The 13,998-nt window shown below is 40.4% G+C and overlaps 1 protein-coding gene across 2 annotated transcripts in view; it reads left to right on the top strand.

Moving 5' to 3' along the window:
* Positions 1-12,258, top strand: part of GABPA (GA binding protein transcription factor subunit alpha) — a 33,136-nt gene extending 20,878 nt beyond the window's left edge. For both annotated transcript variants that reach the window (XM_029939106.1, XM_029939105.1), the window contains exons 6-10: positions 1,727-1,921; positions 5,336-5,389; positions 6,345-6,485; positions 6,735-6,927; positions 11,179-12,258. In XM_029939106.1, the coding sequence (XP_029794966.1) occupies positions 1,727-1,921; positions 5,336-5,389; positions 6,345-6,485; positions 6,735-6,927; positions 11,179-11,407 (812 nt within the window). In that variant the 3' untranslated portion in view covers positions 11,408-12,258. The remainder of the gene's footprint in view (positions 1-1,726; positions 1,922-5,335; positions 5,390-6,344; positions 6,486-6,734; positions 6,928-11,178) is intronic.
* Positions 12,259-13,998: the final 1,740 nt, after the last annotated feature.

Below are 13,998 nucleotides of genomic sequence, written 5' to 3'. Positions count from 1 at the left end.
ACGTCCCTTTGCTTCCTTCCCCCTTTGCTCTCTCCTGCACAGATAACCGACCCCAGGAAGCTGTGTCTTCACCTGCGTGTATGTGGGCTTTCCTGGGGATACCTTGTCACCTGGTTTTATTGTAAATGTACCTGGATTTTTGGTTTTTCTCTCTAGTTGTTCTTAGTGGTTTTTTTTAACATGTGCATATAGACATTAAAAAAAACTTTGCTGCCATCCTCCTCTCTTCATTTTGTGAAAAGATCAAATAAAAAATCCGTTCTGTGGCTATCAATCCTCTATTATGTTTGATTCGTTTTTTTGTTATAATAAATTGGCTCTTGATGCTTGGGCCTGTAACCAATACTGTTTGGATAGATTATCTTCTCCAGGTAGAAGTATCTATACCAAAATTAATCCAGTCAGTATTTATTAAACTTATATGGGTAAAATACTCTCTTAGGTGCCAGGGATACAACAATGAAGTATTCGTACGTGTTGGCCATCATTTTCATTTGTGAATTCAATTCAATTAGATAGTAACAAATGACGAGGGAAATGAATTTATTTGTATTTACTTTTTATAGATTTAACAAATCATGCATGAAAGATTGTGGTAAACTCTGAAGATACAGTGGTTTGCAAGACATTATATTCAAGCCCTTAACGTGTTACAGGGAAAGACCGCTGAGGACACATGCGGTTTGCATAGTGTAGGAGCCCCTGGAGGGAGACACAGGACACGGGCTTCTCCCCAGAAGTAGGAGAGAGGCAAGAGTATATCGTGCACATTTTAGTGAATAAATCTAGCTCCTCAAAAGCCCCTATGGACTCTTGGGGTTTTTTTCAGTGCACCAGATTGTACACTGCTACAAAGTATTATGTTTAAAACTTGGATAACTTACTCCATCCTCTCTAAAGTAATCACGTATTTTATTCTTCCAGTTGACCCATTGGAGAACAATTTTACACCTTTTTCTTTTTTTTTTAAACGTATTTTTTTTAATGTTTTATTTTTGAGAGAGAGAGAGAGAGAGAAAGAGAGACAGCACAGCAGGGAAGGGTCAGAGAGAGAGGGAGACACAGAATCTGAAGCAGGCTCCAGGTTCTGAGCTAGCTGTCAGCACAGAGCCCGACGCAGGACTGGAACCCACAAACCATAAGATCATGACCTGAGCCGAAGCCGGATGCTTAACTGACTGAGCCACCCAGGTGCCCTTACACTGTTTTTCTTAATAAAACTGGAGTCTAACAGATGTAAAACCAGGTGAAGTCATTACAAATTTAGGTTGAAAAGTTCAAAAGGAGCTGAGGAGACAATACTTCATTAAAAATCTTTTTATTTGGGGGCGCCTAGGTGGCTCAGTCGGTTAAGCATCCAACTCTGGATCTCAGCTCAGGCAAGTAAGTCATGATCTCATGGTTCATGAGACTGAGTCCCGCATCAGGCCCTGCACTGACAACGCAGAGCCTGCTTGGGGTTCTCTCTCTCCTCTCTCTGCCTCTTCTCAGCTCACTCGCTTTCTCTCTCTCTCTCTCTTTCTCTCTCTCTCTCTCTCCCTCCCTCCCTCCCTCAAAGTAAATAAACTTTTAAAAACTTCTTTTTATTTTATTTGAGTTTGTTTACTGTACTTACTTGGGGGGGGGAACCTGTATGGATTTTATCTCCGTGTATATGTATGCGCATACTGATAAGTTAACTGAATTCATGGAATATCTAGGCTAATGGTAATATTTTTCTCTTTAGATCCTATACAGTGGTCCACAGATCAAGTCCTGCACTGGGTGGTTTGGGTAATGAAGGAATTCAGCATGACTGATATAGACCTTACCACACTCAACATTTCCGGAAGAGAATTATGCAGCCTCAACCAGGAAGATTTTTTTCAGCGAGTCCCTCGGGGAGAAATTCTGTGGAGTCATCTGGAGCTTCTTCGAAAATGTATAAAATTTGAATTATTACCTATTTGCGTTGTAACTGCAGTTTAATTTTATTTCATCTTCGTTCATTGTGATCGCTGATAATAGTAATAATTAACATTTAATTGTATAAGGCTGTGCTAGGAGCTTTATATGTATTATCTCATTTAATCCCTCTACTAAAGCCACAAATCCTTACTTTCCCTATTTTTTAGATAGGAAACTGAGGCTTAGAGAGCTCCGCAGGGTACAGGGCTAGGGAGTGGCAGAGTCAGGATCCAAAACCAGGCTGACAAACACTAGGATCTGAGTTAAGACACGGTGCCATACACTGAGCTGTCTTCATACATTTAGTCGTTGACTTCTGTTCCATGAGAAAGAAGTGTAAGTATGCATCCCTCCCAGCCAGAAAGCTGCTGGTGGTTAGGTATCTCCGTATTGGCCTCACAGACGTTATTGTTATGATTCAGTGACTATATGCAGAAGTTAAAAACTACTTGGCTGACCAGCAGCTCAAGTAAATGTTATTTTGTTTGAATTTTAGTCCATCTTAATCCACTTTAATCCAACAGTGACTACTTGTTAAACTATCTTAGCAGTAACCTGTTCCCTGACACGTGATTCGGAGGCCAGAAATGCTAGCCAGGCCCACATACTTTTCAGAATATGTGACTAGGACAGACCCTGACTTTGTTTGTGTGGTGGTGCGTAAAGGTCCCTGGGAGGGCTTATTCTGTTACATGCCCGGTGATGGGGCAGCTCTTGACCGCCTGGGGGCTTCACCGGTGCGTTCTCTGCTGCAGAATAAGAAACGAGCTCTGGAGGGAGGCTTTTTCCTTCCCTGATTATATTCATAGTTCTCTCTTTTATGGAATCTCTTAAATATTAGAGGGAAAACGTGTCTATGACACTGAAAGACTCACTACATTCCTTACATTTACAGGGTTTACTTCTAGTTTCTCTTATTAGGTAAACAAATTAAATGTTCTGGTTGAAGTTTTGCCCTTGATTTCACAGTTTTCTCTGCAGTGCCTTTCAGATAAATAAGGAAAACTCTTGAATTGTTTCAGGTTTTTAGCACATGAGTCATGTGTACTGAAATGGTTTCTTATAAGAACTCTAAAGATTAGGACAGGATACAGTGCTTAGACTCAGTGTAGTTTTTCTCTAATTGGCGGCTTCTGCCCTCTCCCGCAGCACAGCGCTTTGCTGTGGCTGTCTGCTGCTCCTAGCGCTTCCCAATCCCTAACGCTCATTCAGTGACTTCCTGGTACTGGGAGTGGAGGAGTCTCCTGTGTCTCTGTTCATTCATTTCTTTGAAATTGAATGGGTCTTTTTCAGAAGAACTCTGCCCTGGAATTTTATTTTCAAAAGTCACAAAGGCCCACAGCCTAGATAAGTATCCTGCAAATTCCTTCCTTATCTGTCCATGGTTCTTTGCTTTGTCCCATCTGGCTTGGGATCCTAATGTGCAGGTCAGAATTGGGGGATCAGTAGGTTAATGTGCAAGGCTCCTTCTGGCAGGTTTTCTGTAATTCACAAGCCTCATTTCCCAGAAGAGGCGGTTTTGAGCACAGATTCTCTGGCCCCTCTGGTGGTGGGCAGTCTACAGGGATGTCTTACTAACCCAGCATCTGTTATCTAGTTCTCCTCAGTGATCCTTCAAGGAGAAATGGTGCTGCACAAGATAGAGCTGCCTCTTCCGGCGCTCACAGCATGCCCTCCCCCCACGCCTCCACCCCACCCTGGCCACCACCTTCCTGCAGTCCGTGCGGAGACCTCGCCCAAGTCCTGCTGTACTGGCCAGCCTAGTTAGGACTAGTCCATTACTAACAGCTACTTGAAGTGCTGTCACCAGAGCCCCAGCCCTCAGTGTGCAGGGGGCTTTCTTTAGGAAAAAGAACTGCCTTATATCTATAGGGTCTAAACTGTCTTCATGAAATGATTTCATTTCACACAGAACGCTGCCTCTTAGGACTCTTCTTTTGTACGTGGCCAGGATCCGAGGGCTACGGTAGAGCAGTTGTAATAGTTAGCCTGTATGGTCTTGGACCAAGATTTCTGAGCCAGCCAGGCGCCCCAGGCATTGTGCTATTTCAAAGCACTTTTCTTTAATCCTCACAACAACCTTATGAGGTGGTAGGTGGGGATATCTCATTTAAACATGAGGAAATTAATATTTAAGTTGGTTGAATAATTTACCAAAGTTACACAGCCAAGAAGTGAGGGCTAAGATCAGAACCAAGATCTGTTGAGGCCAGTCCCAAGTAATTGTATAAACTCCCAAACTCAGGACCCCCAAAGAAAGCTCCCATCTGACAGGTAGGGTTTAGACTTCCTTGTAGCTTCTTAGCCCTTTCCGGCTCTGTGTGTCTGGAACCGGCTCCTGGCATGGCGCCCTGAGTCGCGCTGTGTTGGGTGCCCGGGCTCTAGGACTCCCTCAGTAGTACACAGATGCTGCTGGTAGGAGCAATTTCAAGAGAAGAGATTCCAATCTGTGATGGGCACTAAATAGGTTGAAGTGTGAGAGACTGGGCAATAGGAACTCTCGTTTAAGAAATAAAGAATAGGGGGCGCCTGGGTGGCTCAGGCAATTGACCGTCTGATTTCGGCTCAGGTCATGATTCTGCCATTCGTGTGTCCGAGACCCGCATTGGGCTCGCTGCCCTCAGTGCAGAGCCCACCTCAGATTTTCTGTCCTCTTCTCTCCCTTCCACTTCCCGCCTGTGTGCTCTCTCTCTCAAAAATAAATAAATCTTTTTTTAAAGAAAAAAAAAAAGAAAAAATAGTATTTGAGTAGAGAGTAGCAACAGATGAATGTTTCTCTAAAGAGTTATATTAGGACTTGTTACAATGTAACTCTCATGAGAGCTGTATTTGTAGCCATTATTAAGTTATTTTATTCACTTGTGACTTCGGGACCACTGCCACTACAATTTTATTGAAAGTTTAGCTGTCTTTAAGAAGGAGCCTTTATAAAGTTAAAACAACTTTATTCAAAACTTTTATCGAATCTGTTAGAACAGAGTAGTAAATTACGAAGATTCTCCATCACCTTGACTGAGAATGCATATCTAAGTAATTTCAGTGTGGTGTCTGGTTTTGTCTTTGATCTGATCATGAAGATTTCCCTGTTTTACATGGTTTTATACAGAAGGAGATTTAGATACAGATATTTGTGTTTAGAAACTGATTTTCTGAGTAACTTTTCTTAACATTCAGAGAATTAGAGCTTTCCATCTGTTACTTCTCTTAAAAATATCTTTTCCTTGCAAAGTGACTATTAAATATTTCTTAGGCTGTTTTGCCAATGAGTTTTGTTGAACGCTTTGCTTTTTTGGTTGGTTGGTTGGTTGGGTAGTTCGGTTGAGTTTTACTAACGTGGGTTCGCATTTCTGGGTTTAAATATAAACAAAAAGTTTTATGTGTTCTTCAGATGTGCTGGCAAGCCAAGAACAGCAGATGAGTGAGATCGTTACAATTGATCAGCGTGAGTATTCGTGTGTGTAATACGTGGCCCATTGTCATTAAGAGAATAGTTTTAATTCACTTGCAAGGTAATAAAAAGAAAAATTCCTTTTTAAACTTTTCATGAATAATTTTAGACATACCAGGAAGTGAAGTATAACCATCTGTACACCGTAAGAATGAAAACTTACTGTCTGTCAGGTGTACCCGTTGTAGGTTGCATTTAGATGACTGTCCTGAATCTGGCGTTTATTATTCAGGGCGTGGTTTATATTTTTAACCAACTAGGTAACCACACTTTATAGTATTGTTTTACACGTATTTAAACTTTTTTGGTAAAATGATCATAAACATGCATATCCCTTTGTAACTTGCTTTTTCGTTTGACAGATAGGAGACCCGTACTGATACTTGGCAGTGTAATTTCATTCCTTCTCACTGCTGTCAAATATTGCTAAAACTTTGTGACTGTCACTGAACGAGTGTTTGCAGCATGAGTGTGGGACTCTCTGGTTGATCCCAGAGCTCTCCGCTGTCAGCCTGATGGGGGGCTTCTAGAGCTTTTCTCAAGGGGCGGCCGGGCTCTGCTCTCACTGGCAGTGCGTGTGAGTCCTCGTTTGCCCGTGTTTTCTCCAACATCTGATAAACTGTTGTTAATGAAGAAATATTTTTAAAGCAAATGTTTTCATAATTCTTTGCCTAATGTATACACACCACTAAGTTAATTCAAAATAAGACCAACTTTTACTCCTCAAGTTAAGACTCGCAAACCATAGAGCAAACATCATACCTTATACCCTGAACTTTTTTGGTAATTTTGTTCAAAACCGTTGTGGATTATGGCTGTTTTGAAAGGAGGCCTTTTGTTGAGCTAATTCGAGGGGCCTTAGTAAAACTAACTGCATTCTGTGTCTTTCAGTAAATTTTTTCACTGCTTGTTTTAAAGGGAAAAAAATTTCCTCCCGTTTTCTCTGCAGCTGTGCAGATCATTCCAGCATCAGTGCAGTCTGCTACCCCAACGACCATTAAAGTCATAAATAGTAGCGCGAAAGCAGCTAAAGTGCAGAGAGCTCCGAGGATTTCAGGAGAAGACAGAAGTTCTCCTGGGAACAGAACAGGTATTTTTGCACTATCTAATAGTATTCTTAAAATTTGTCAAATTATGTGTATATCATTTTACTGTATGAAAATGTGAATATGGTATTTCTCTGGCAGTATTTAGACAGCATTTATTTAAAAACAAAACAAAACAAAAAAAACTGTGTTTTCGGCGTGGCTGGGGATGACCCGGAGAATCTGTGTGTGGTCTTTGGCCTGCTGTTAGTTCATGGCCCCGTGGTCAGCACTTGTCCTTCTTGTCCATGTAGGAAACAATGGCCAGATCCAGCTGTGGCAGTTTTTGCTAGAACTTCTTACTGACAAGGATGCTCGAGACTGCATTTCTTGGGTTGGCGATGAAGGCGAGTTTAAGCTAAATCAGCCTGAACTGGTTGCACAAAAGTGGGGACAACGTAAAAATAAGCCGACGATGAACTATGAGAAACTAAGTCGTGCATTAAGGTGGGCATTTATTATATTTTTTCTTAACATTAAACCTTTCTAAAAATGACCCAGAAAAGCTAAAGTTTTTACACTTATGTTAAAAAAGATTATTTACAAAGATCTTTAGTGAATATTTTGAGGAACATAATTTCCTTAACAGATGAACCCAAGCTTCTATGTTTTTATCTGGTTGAAAAGAATATATTACTGTGTTTAAAACTAATTCTTTCCTCTGAGTTTTCTGTCATTTACTTAACAGATAAAGATACTGTCATTTGCATAGGTCAATTGAGGCAGGTATTTTCTCTTTCTACGATTAGGTGCAAAATGTCGACCCATTCCTGTTTTTTCTTCCCCATCAACCTGCCTAACTCCAGATACCCCACCTTCACACTGAATTGGAATCGAATAAAATTATTTACAACGTCCCATAAGTAGTATGACCTTTTTTTGGCAGAATTACTCTCAGAAATTATGCTTACTAGAGTGGGAAGTTCGGTATTTGCATTTAAGAAGTGCATCCTACTGAGAAGTAGTATATATGGAAATATCATGGAATTACTGTCTTTTCAGAAGAGTGAATATAGTGTGAAATAGCTTTGCAATTTACTTCTGTATTTCTTTTTTTTTTTTTTTAATTTTTTTTTAACATTTATTTATTTTTGAGAGACAGAGAGAAACAGATCATGAGCAGGGAGGGGCAGAGAGAGAGGGACACACAGAATCAGAAGCAGGCTCCAGGCTCTGAGCTAGCTGTCTGCACAGAGCCCGATGCGGGGCTCGAACCCACGAACTGTGAGATCATGACCTGAGCCGAGGTTGGACATTTAACCAACTGAGCCACCCAGGCACCCCTACTTCTGTATTTCTAAATAATATGCTTTTATTGCGACTTCATGTTTCACTTGGACATTGTGAATTTCACACTGAGAGATTATGATTTACCTCCCATCACTGCGCGCACGCGCACACACACACAGACACACACTTTTCTCCCCCTCTTGTAATTACAGAATTATATGGAAATTGTGGCTAGATCAGTATTCACTGTAACAGGATCATGACCATGTGAGTACTGTTACATAGTTTACCATGATTATTTCCTTTCCCAAAATAACTGATTTCCTTAGCACTCCTAAGTAACTAAAATACTTTATTTTCAATGTGCTTATCACTTATTTAGTCTCACACACTTTGCCAACTATCCAAAGATCCTTTCCATAGAATTAGAATTAAAACTGTCATTTTTGATGGTTGATAACGATTATATATATACGAGTCCCTTCAGAATTACAGATAAATTATTAGAGTTAATCATTAAGATGTCAGTTCTTCCCAGATTGGTAAGTGTCAATGCAGAAGCCATCTGGATGAGCTGTTTTGTAGAACTTGACATGGTGATCGTCACGTGTATATGGGAACGTAAAGCAGGGCACCTGAGGAAGGAGAGCAGCGTGGGAAGTGCTGGGGAGCTTCGGCGGTACGTGCGCAGTTTGCTTGGGGGAGAGAACAGACACTGAGAGCGCGTGCGCAAGAGGATTGGCCTTGAAGATGGCAGTGGGGGAAGGGCCAGCTTCTCAGTCAGCAGAGCCGGGCAGTTGCCCGCCCATATGGAAAAAAGTGGAACTTACGCTCTTCTTCATACTTTACTAGAAATCGGTTCCATATAGCAAATCAATAGGAAAACTAGACAAAATAGGCAGGAGACTTAAATAGATACTTCAGAACTTAGACTTGACAAGTGGCCAGTGGCCATATGCCGTGGCACACAACCTCGTTCATGATCGGGGAAACGCAGTTGGAAACCACGGTGAAACGGCACAGCACGAGTCTCAGCATGGCTGGAGGGAAGAAGACCGCTGGAACCAGGTGTTGAGGATGTGGAGCACGCGGGAGCGGCTGCGCTTTTGGTGGGGACGTAACCCGGGACCCAGCGGTTTCTCCCCTGCATGCTTAGCAAACAGAAGCGTCCGCAGACGTCCGCACGCACGCGCATAGCAGCACTATTCACGCTGTCCAGAAACCAAGGATCTGTCTGCAGGAGAGTGAAGAGACGAATCTAGGTCAACGAGAGTGTGCTGTGCGTCCAAGGAAATGAACAAAGCTACACGCACCGATACAAATGTAGTGTTCGGTGAAAGGATCAGACCCGAAAGTGTGTGTTGTAGGATTACATTTATCGTGTGGAGGAACAGGAAAACTAAATTGCAGCGTTTAGGGATGTACATTTGGGTGACAAGAATGTAAATACAAGCAATGAATTATCATCATGGAACAAGATTGGATTGTGTTTACCTGTTGGAGGAAAGGCAGGGTGGTGATTGGGACTGCCGTGGAGGGATCCGGGGGGGCTGGCAGTGTTCTGTCCTCTGACCTACGTCGTAGTTAACAGGCGAGCGGGCATTCACTGTCATTAGTCGCTGAGCTGTTCACTTGTGTGTGCTTTCTGTTTATGTAACATATTTCACAATTTAAAGGGTTAAAAAATACTTCAAAAAAAGAGAAAGCATATCCATGAAAATACAGGTATTGTGTACCTTTGTCCTTCATTTTAGAGAGGGGACAGATGTGATGCTTGCTAGTAGGTGTGGTTGTAGATGCACCCACTAGATTGAAAGATCTATTAGGGAAAATTTAGTGTTTGTGTTCTTCATCACTTCTTACCAAGAGACGGATAACACCAACTCCATTTTCCCCCTTGAAATGTAAAACCACTTTCTTACTTTATTTTGCTTTTTTCTCAAGTGTCTGTTACAGCCTCACATACTATGTAGAAATTTTCTTGAGAAATTGAAATACCAATCTCATTTTAAATTGGATGACAGGCATTTGGTGGTTTGCGGGCTGAGATCTGAATCCTATAGTAACATGATTGGCACAGGAGGAAACACAAGAACAATGCCCAGTGTGCTTCATTTCTTACTGAGAGTCAGCGTGACTGCCTGTTACACCCTTGCTCTTCCAGAATTAAGGAAGTGACTTAAGTTCCTGCATGTACATCAGCCTTTTCATTAGTGGACTCCTGATTAAATTGAAGACTTTTATAACAAAATCCTGCTAAATGTGGTAGTTTACACCACTGGGACTTTGGCAGATAGTCCTTCCTTTCATAACTGCTCATTGTCAGATGGGTACAGATGACAGTGCCACTTGGAAACAAAGCCTTCCCAGTCTACCTGCCCAGAAAAGTCTTAGCTTTTTCCCTATTATTGGAATTTGGCAGCATAACAGTAAATAAAGTCTATTTTTCAAAGTATAAATCTAGCTCTATTTCCATCTCCATACAAAGCAGCAGTAGGCTAGACGTCTAGAGGGACTTCCCACAGATTTGCCTCTCTAGTATAGAAACCTTATTTCTTTATGATGTCCTCTTTCCTGGTTTTCTGTATCCTGTCTTTCTTTTAGCCTTTTACTTACACGTTTGAGGCTCCCTGTTACATTTGGAGAATTTCTATGAAAGGCGAGCCTTAATATATTAAAATGGTGACAGTAAAGTTGTGACTACGTCATAAAGGATTTCGTACAATGCAGAAAAGAAGAGGACATTCCCACAATCCATAGAATATGTATATTAAGATGTTCTTTTTCTTATGTGGGTCTTAATTATTGACATAGCTTATATTTTATAGAAGGCTATGTGCCAGTCATTGTGTGCTAAGTAAGCACTTTGCAAAGATAACCCTTTTAATTCTCGACAGTTCTGTGAGGGTAAGTACTGTTTTTAACCTCATTGTATAGATGGGGAATAAAAACTTTGAGGGGCACCTGGCTGGCTCAATCAGTACAACATCTGACTCTTGGATCTCAGGGTCCTGAGTCCAAGCCCCACGTTGGGTGCAGGGCTTACTTTAAAAAACAAACAAACAAAAACAACTTAAAGAAAATGTGGCTTTCCTGTGGTCACAAAAGTACAAAGGTAGTAAGTCGAGATGCTGGATTTTGAATCTTGACATTCTGGCTGTAGGCCCTTGTTCTTAGGGTCTAGTACTGCACCCAAGGTTTTTTGTTTAGTTTAACATTGTATATGTATTTTATCCTAATTGTTGAAATATGGTGTGAATATTTGATATATAGAGTTTTGAAACACTGAGCATTGAAATTTTAGTAAGTCATGTTTTGAAGTTTGCTTGGATTACAGCTTCAGTGTGAATTGCTATTGGGGTAGATACAAAACGAGACTCCTGCTTATGGAAGAATCTGTGAAATATCGTAAGAAGTCCAAATTGTGTATTTTTTATCCAGTCCTAATATGCCTTTTTCTTTTTAAAGGTATTATTATGATGGGGACATGATTTGTAAAGTTCAAGGCAAGAGGTTTGTCTACAAGTTTGTCTGTGACTTGAAGACTCTTATTGGGTACAGTGCGGCGGAGCTGAACCGTTTGGTCACAGAGTGTGAACAGAAGAAACTGGCGAAGATGCAGCTTCACGGGATCGCGCAGCCGGTCACAGCGGTCGCCCTGGCCACCGCCTCTCTGCAAACGGAAAAGGATAACTGAGCCGAGGGCCTTCTGGGAGTCCAAGGTTTTTCTTAAATGTCAGAGCAAGTGTTGCTCTTATCTTTATTACTGAATTTGAATCTTCTTTTATTTCTAGACTGTACAATCTGATGCATGATTTTTTTATAAATATTTCATACTCTTGTGAATTTGGATCTTTTTACTTTGAAGCATATATTTTAGAATATGTATGTTAAGGATCACCACAATGTCTTCAGCGTGAAGTCAGGTTCATTGTGGGATAGTTTGTTAACAGTCAGGAAAGCTAAACTGGTCAGTATTAATGTCTAGCCCTACCAAAAATCGCCAGTAGCATCTGAGGATGAAGAATAAATGAAGTATCTCCAGGAATCAGTCTGGCTTAACTATTTTTGAAATTATAGCTGTTTCCCCTCTCTGCTGCTTTAGATGTTTCTTTACATAGAACCAGAAAGAGGAATTTTTCACAGCTAAAGCATGTGTGCCTGTTTCATCTAATCAAGCAGAGCTAAAATATTGATATCAAATAAAACTATAATATTAATAGGTTACTAAACTGAGAGTATCAAGTTATTAATTTATATATTTGCAAGCAGAGGACAATAAGAAGTGGACTGGCAGACGAGCACCGCTGAAGAAGGAGATCCAGGTTGAAATCTGGCTTAACTCAAGCTAATTTTAAGGATTTTCTGTATAGATTATTCATAATGTCAGGCCAGGAATTTAAATTATTTTAAAAGAGGCATTTAATTCTAATAAACCAACTATTAAAAAAATCCTGAAATGATCTCTGTTTTTCCTGTCAGAGATTTAAATACTGAAAAGGTATACCTCAGCCAGAAAATAAAAGTGTGGTTTGGTTTGGTTTGGTATGGCTTGCTTTGTTTCTTTGTTTCTTTGTTTTCCTTGCCCTGTTCTGCCTGCAGGTGTATTATGCAGAAGTAGCTATAGAGTCGTTGTATTTCTGATCAGATGAAGCCTTTAAATCAGTCTGCGGTCACCCTTACCTTTCAAGACAACAGCAGATTACTTGCCAGTAGATTTAAAAGGAAATTCTGACCTCCAGTATAGGCAAGTCTTCTCTCAAAACAAAATTTCCCATTGATTTAATTTGTTTCTTTTTGGATATTATGTATGTGTGAGTACACATATATCTGTGTACATGTCCAGTTGACCATTTTATTAACTATATATCTACATACATGTATATGAATACATAATGATATTCAAAAGGAAAGGTATTTTAAAAGATACCTCATTTAAAAATTTTTTTAATTAAATGATTCACATATATATGAAAATGTTATCACAAACTAACACTAAACAGAAATCACTAGAAATCGCTTTTTGCTTGGTTTCCTTTCTTTTTTTGTTTTTGTTTTAAGGTATAATACACAAATCATGATATGAGATACTGGCAGGGAGCTGTTAATCCTCTTACAGCAGGATTGATTCTCAGATCTTTCTTCATGCACCTTCTTCCTCATCATTTCCTTTAAATCCATCCCCCTAAACAGCTTTATACGGGCTCAGCTGATGCGTTTGTCTAACCCAGAGGAAAGGGCATGGCGGGGAGTCAAGGAGGCCTTGCTTACGGTCGCTGCCACGCGTACCAGACGTGGCTTGCGGTGAACTGCAGGACTTCAGGAACAAGCAGGAGAGGAAGGATCTTTTCTGGTCGCCTCAGGTGGTGGCATGGAGTGCTGTGCTGTCGGACTACAGTAGTGTCGGTTCCTAGATTATGAAGTCATTTAAGACCCTCGAGTAGACGATACCTAAAAAGAATAAAACTTGTAACTTCTATTTTTACCTTTTTATAAACACATATGGAATAGACTGACAAACTGTTAGTTTAATTTGGCCACTGTGGCTGCAAGAGTATCTGAGGAGAATAGCAGTAGGAACTAATGTGTAGAACTCTTAGGTTCAGAGAACCAACAGATCACTAAAAAGCTTTTGCCGCGTCTTCTGGTCTGGAGAGTTGACAATGTTGTTTATAGTTTTAAAACTATAAAAACGTATACTCTTCTGGTATATTACCAAGAGCTTAATATTTCTGACTTTAAGATTTAAAATGCTTTTGCAGAGACATTATTTTAAAGTTTTAGCAAAGATGACAGACTTCCTCAATGTTGCAATTTTATGTATAGATATATTTTAAAGCAAGGAGCACCCACGTTCTTTTAGATCCTAAAATCAAACTATTACTAAGTCCTCAGGTTCCTTTTTTGAAAATACATCCTATCCATTTTTCTTCCCTTGGCAGTTTTTAATTCCGCATTGTAGCTCGAACAAGGATCATTCTCCTGCAGGATCAGGTGCTATTTCTTCCTTCTTCATCTGTCGTCCTCACTTCATCTGCGGGAACATCAGTGAGGTCACCAGACTTCCATGACTTCTTCTCCGCCTACATTTAACTGTCCCATTGTCCATGTTGAGGCTGCAAATCATCAGAAAGTCAGGTGGTCTTTATTTTTATTGAAAGATAATTTGTGAAAGAAACTAGAATTCACGCTATTCACTCTTTGCTGTTTTTGTGAACAAATTTTCCATAGGGGAATTTACAGTATACTTGAAGGAAGAAAGGTAAACTCATTGGCCATCTTTTGTAC

Source organism: Suricata suricatta, chromosome 5 (genome assembly GCF_006229205.1).
Source record: "Suricata suricatta isolate VVHF042 chromosome 5, meerkat_22Aug2017_6uvM2_HiC, whole genome shotgun sequence".
Classification (NCBI taxonomy): Eukaryota; Metazoa; Chordata; class Mammalia; order Carnivora; family Herpestidae; genus Suricata; species Suricata suricatta.
The sequence above is the reverse complement of the archived record's forward strand: the minus strand, read 5'-3'. Positions and strand labels throughout refer to the sequence as shown.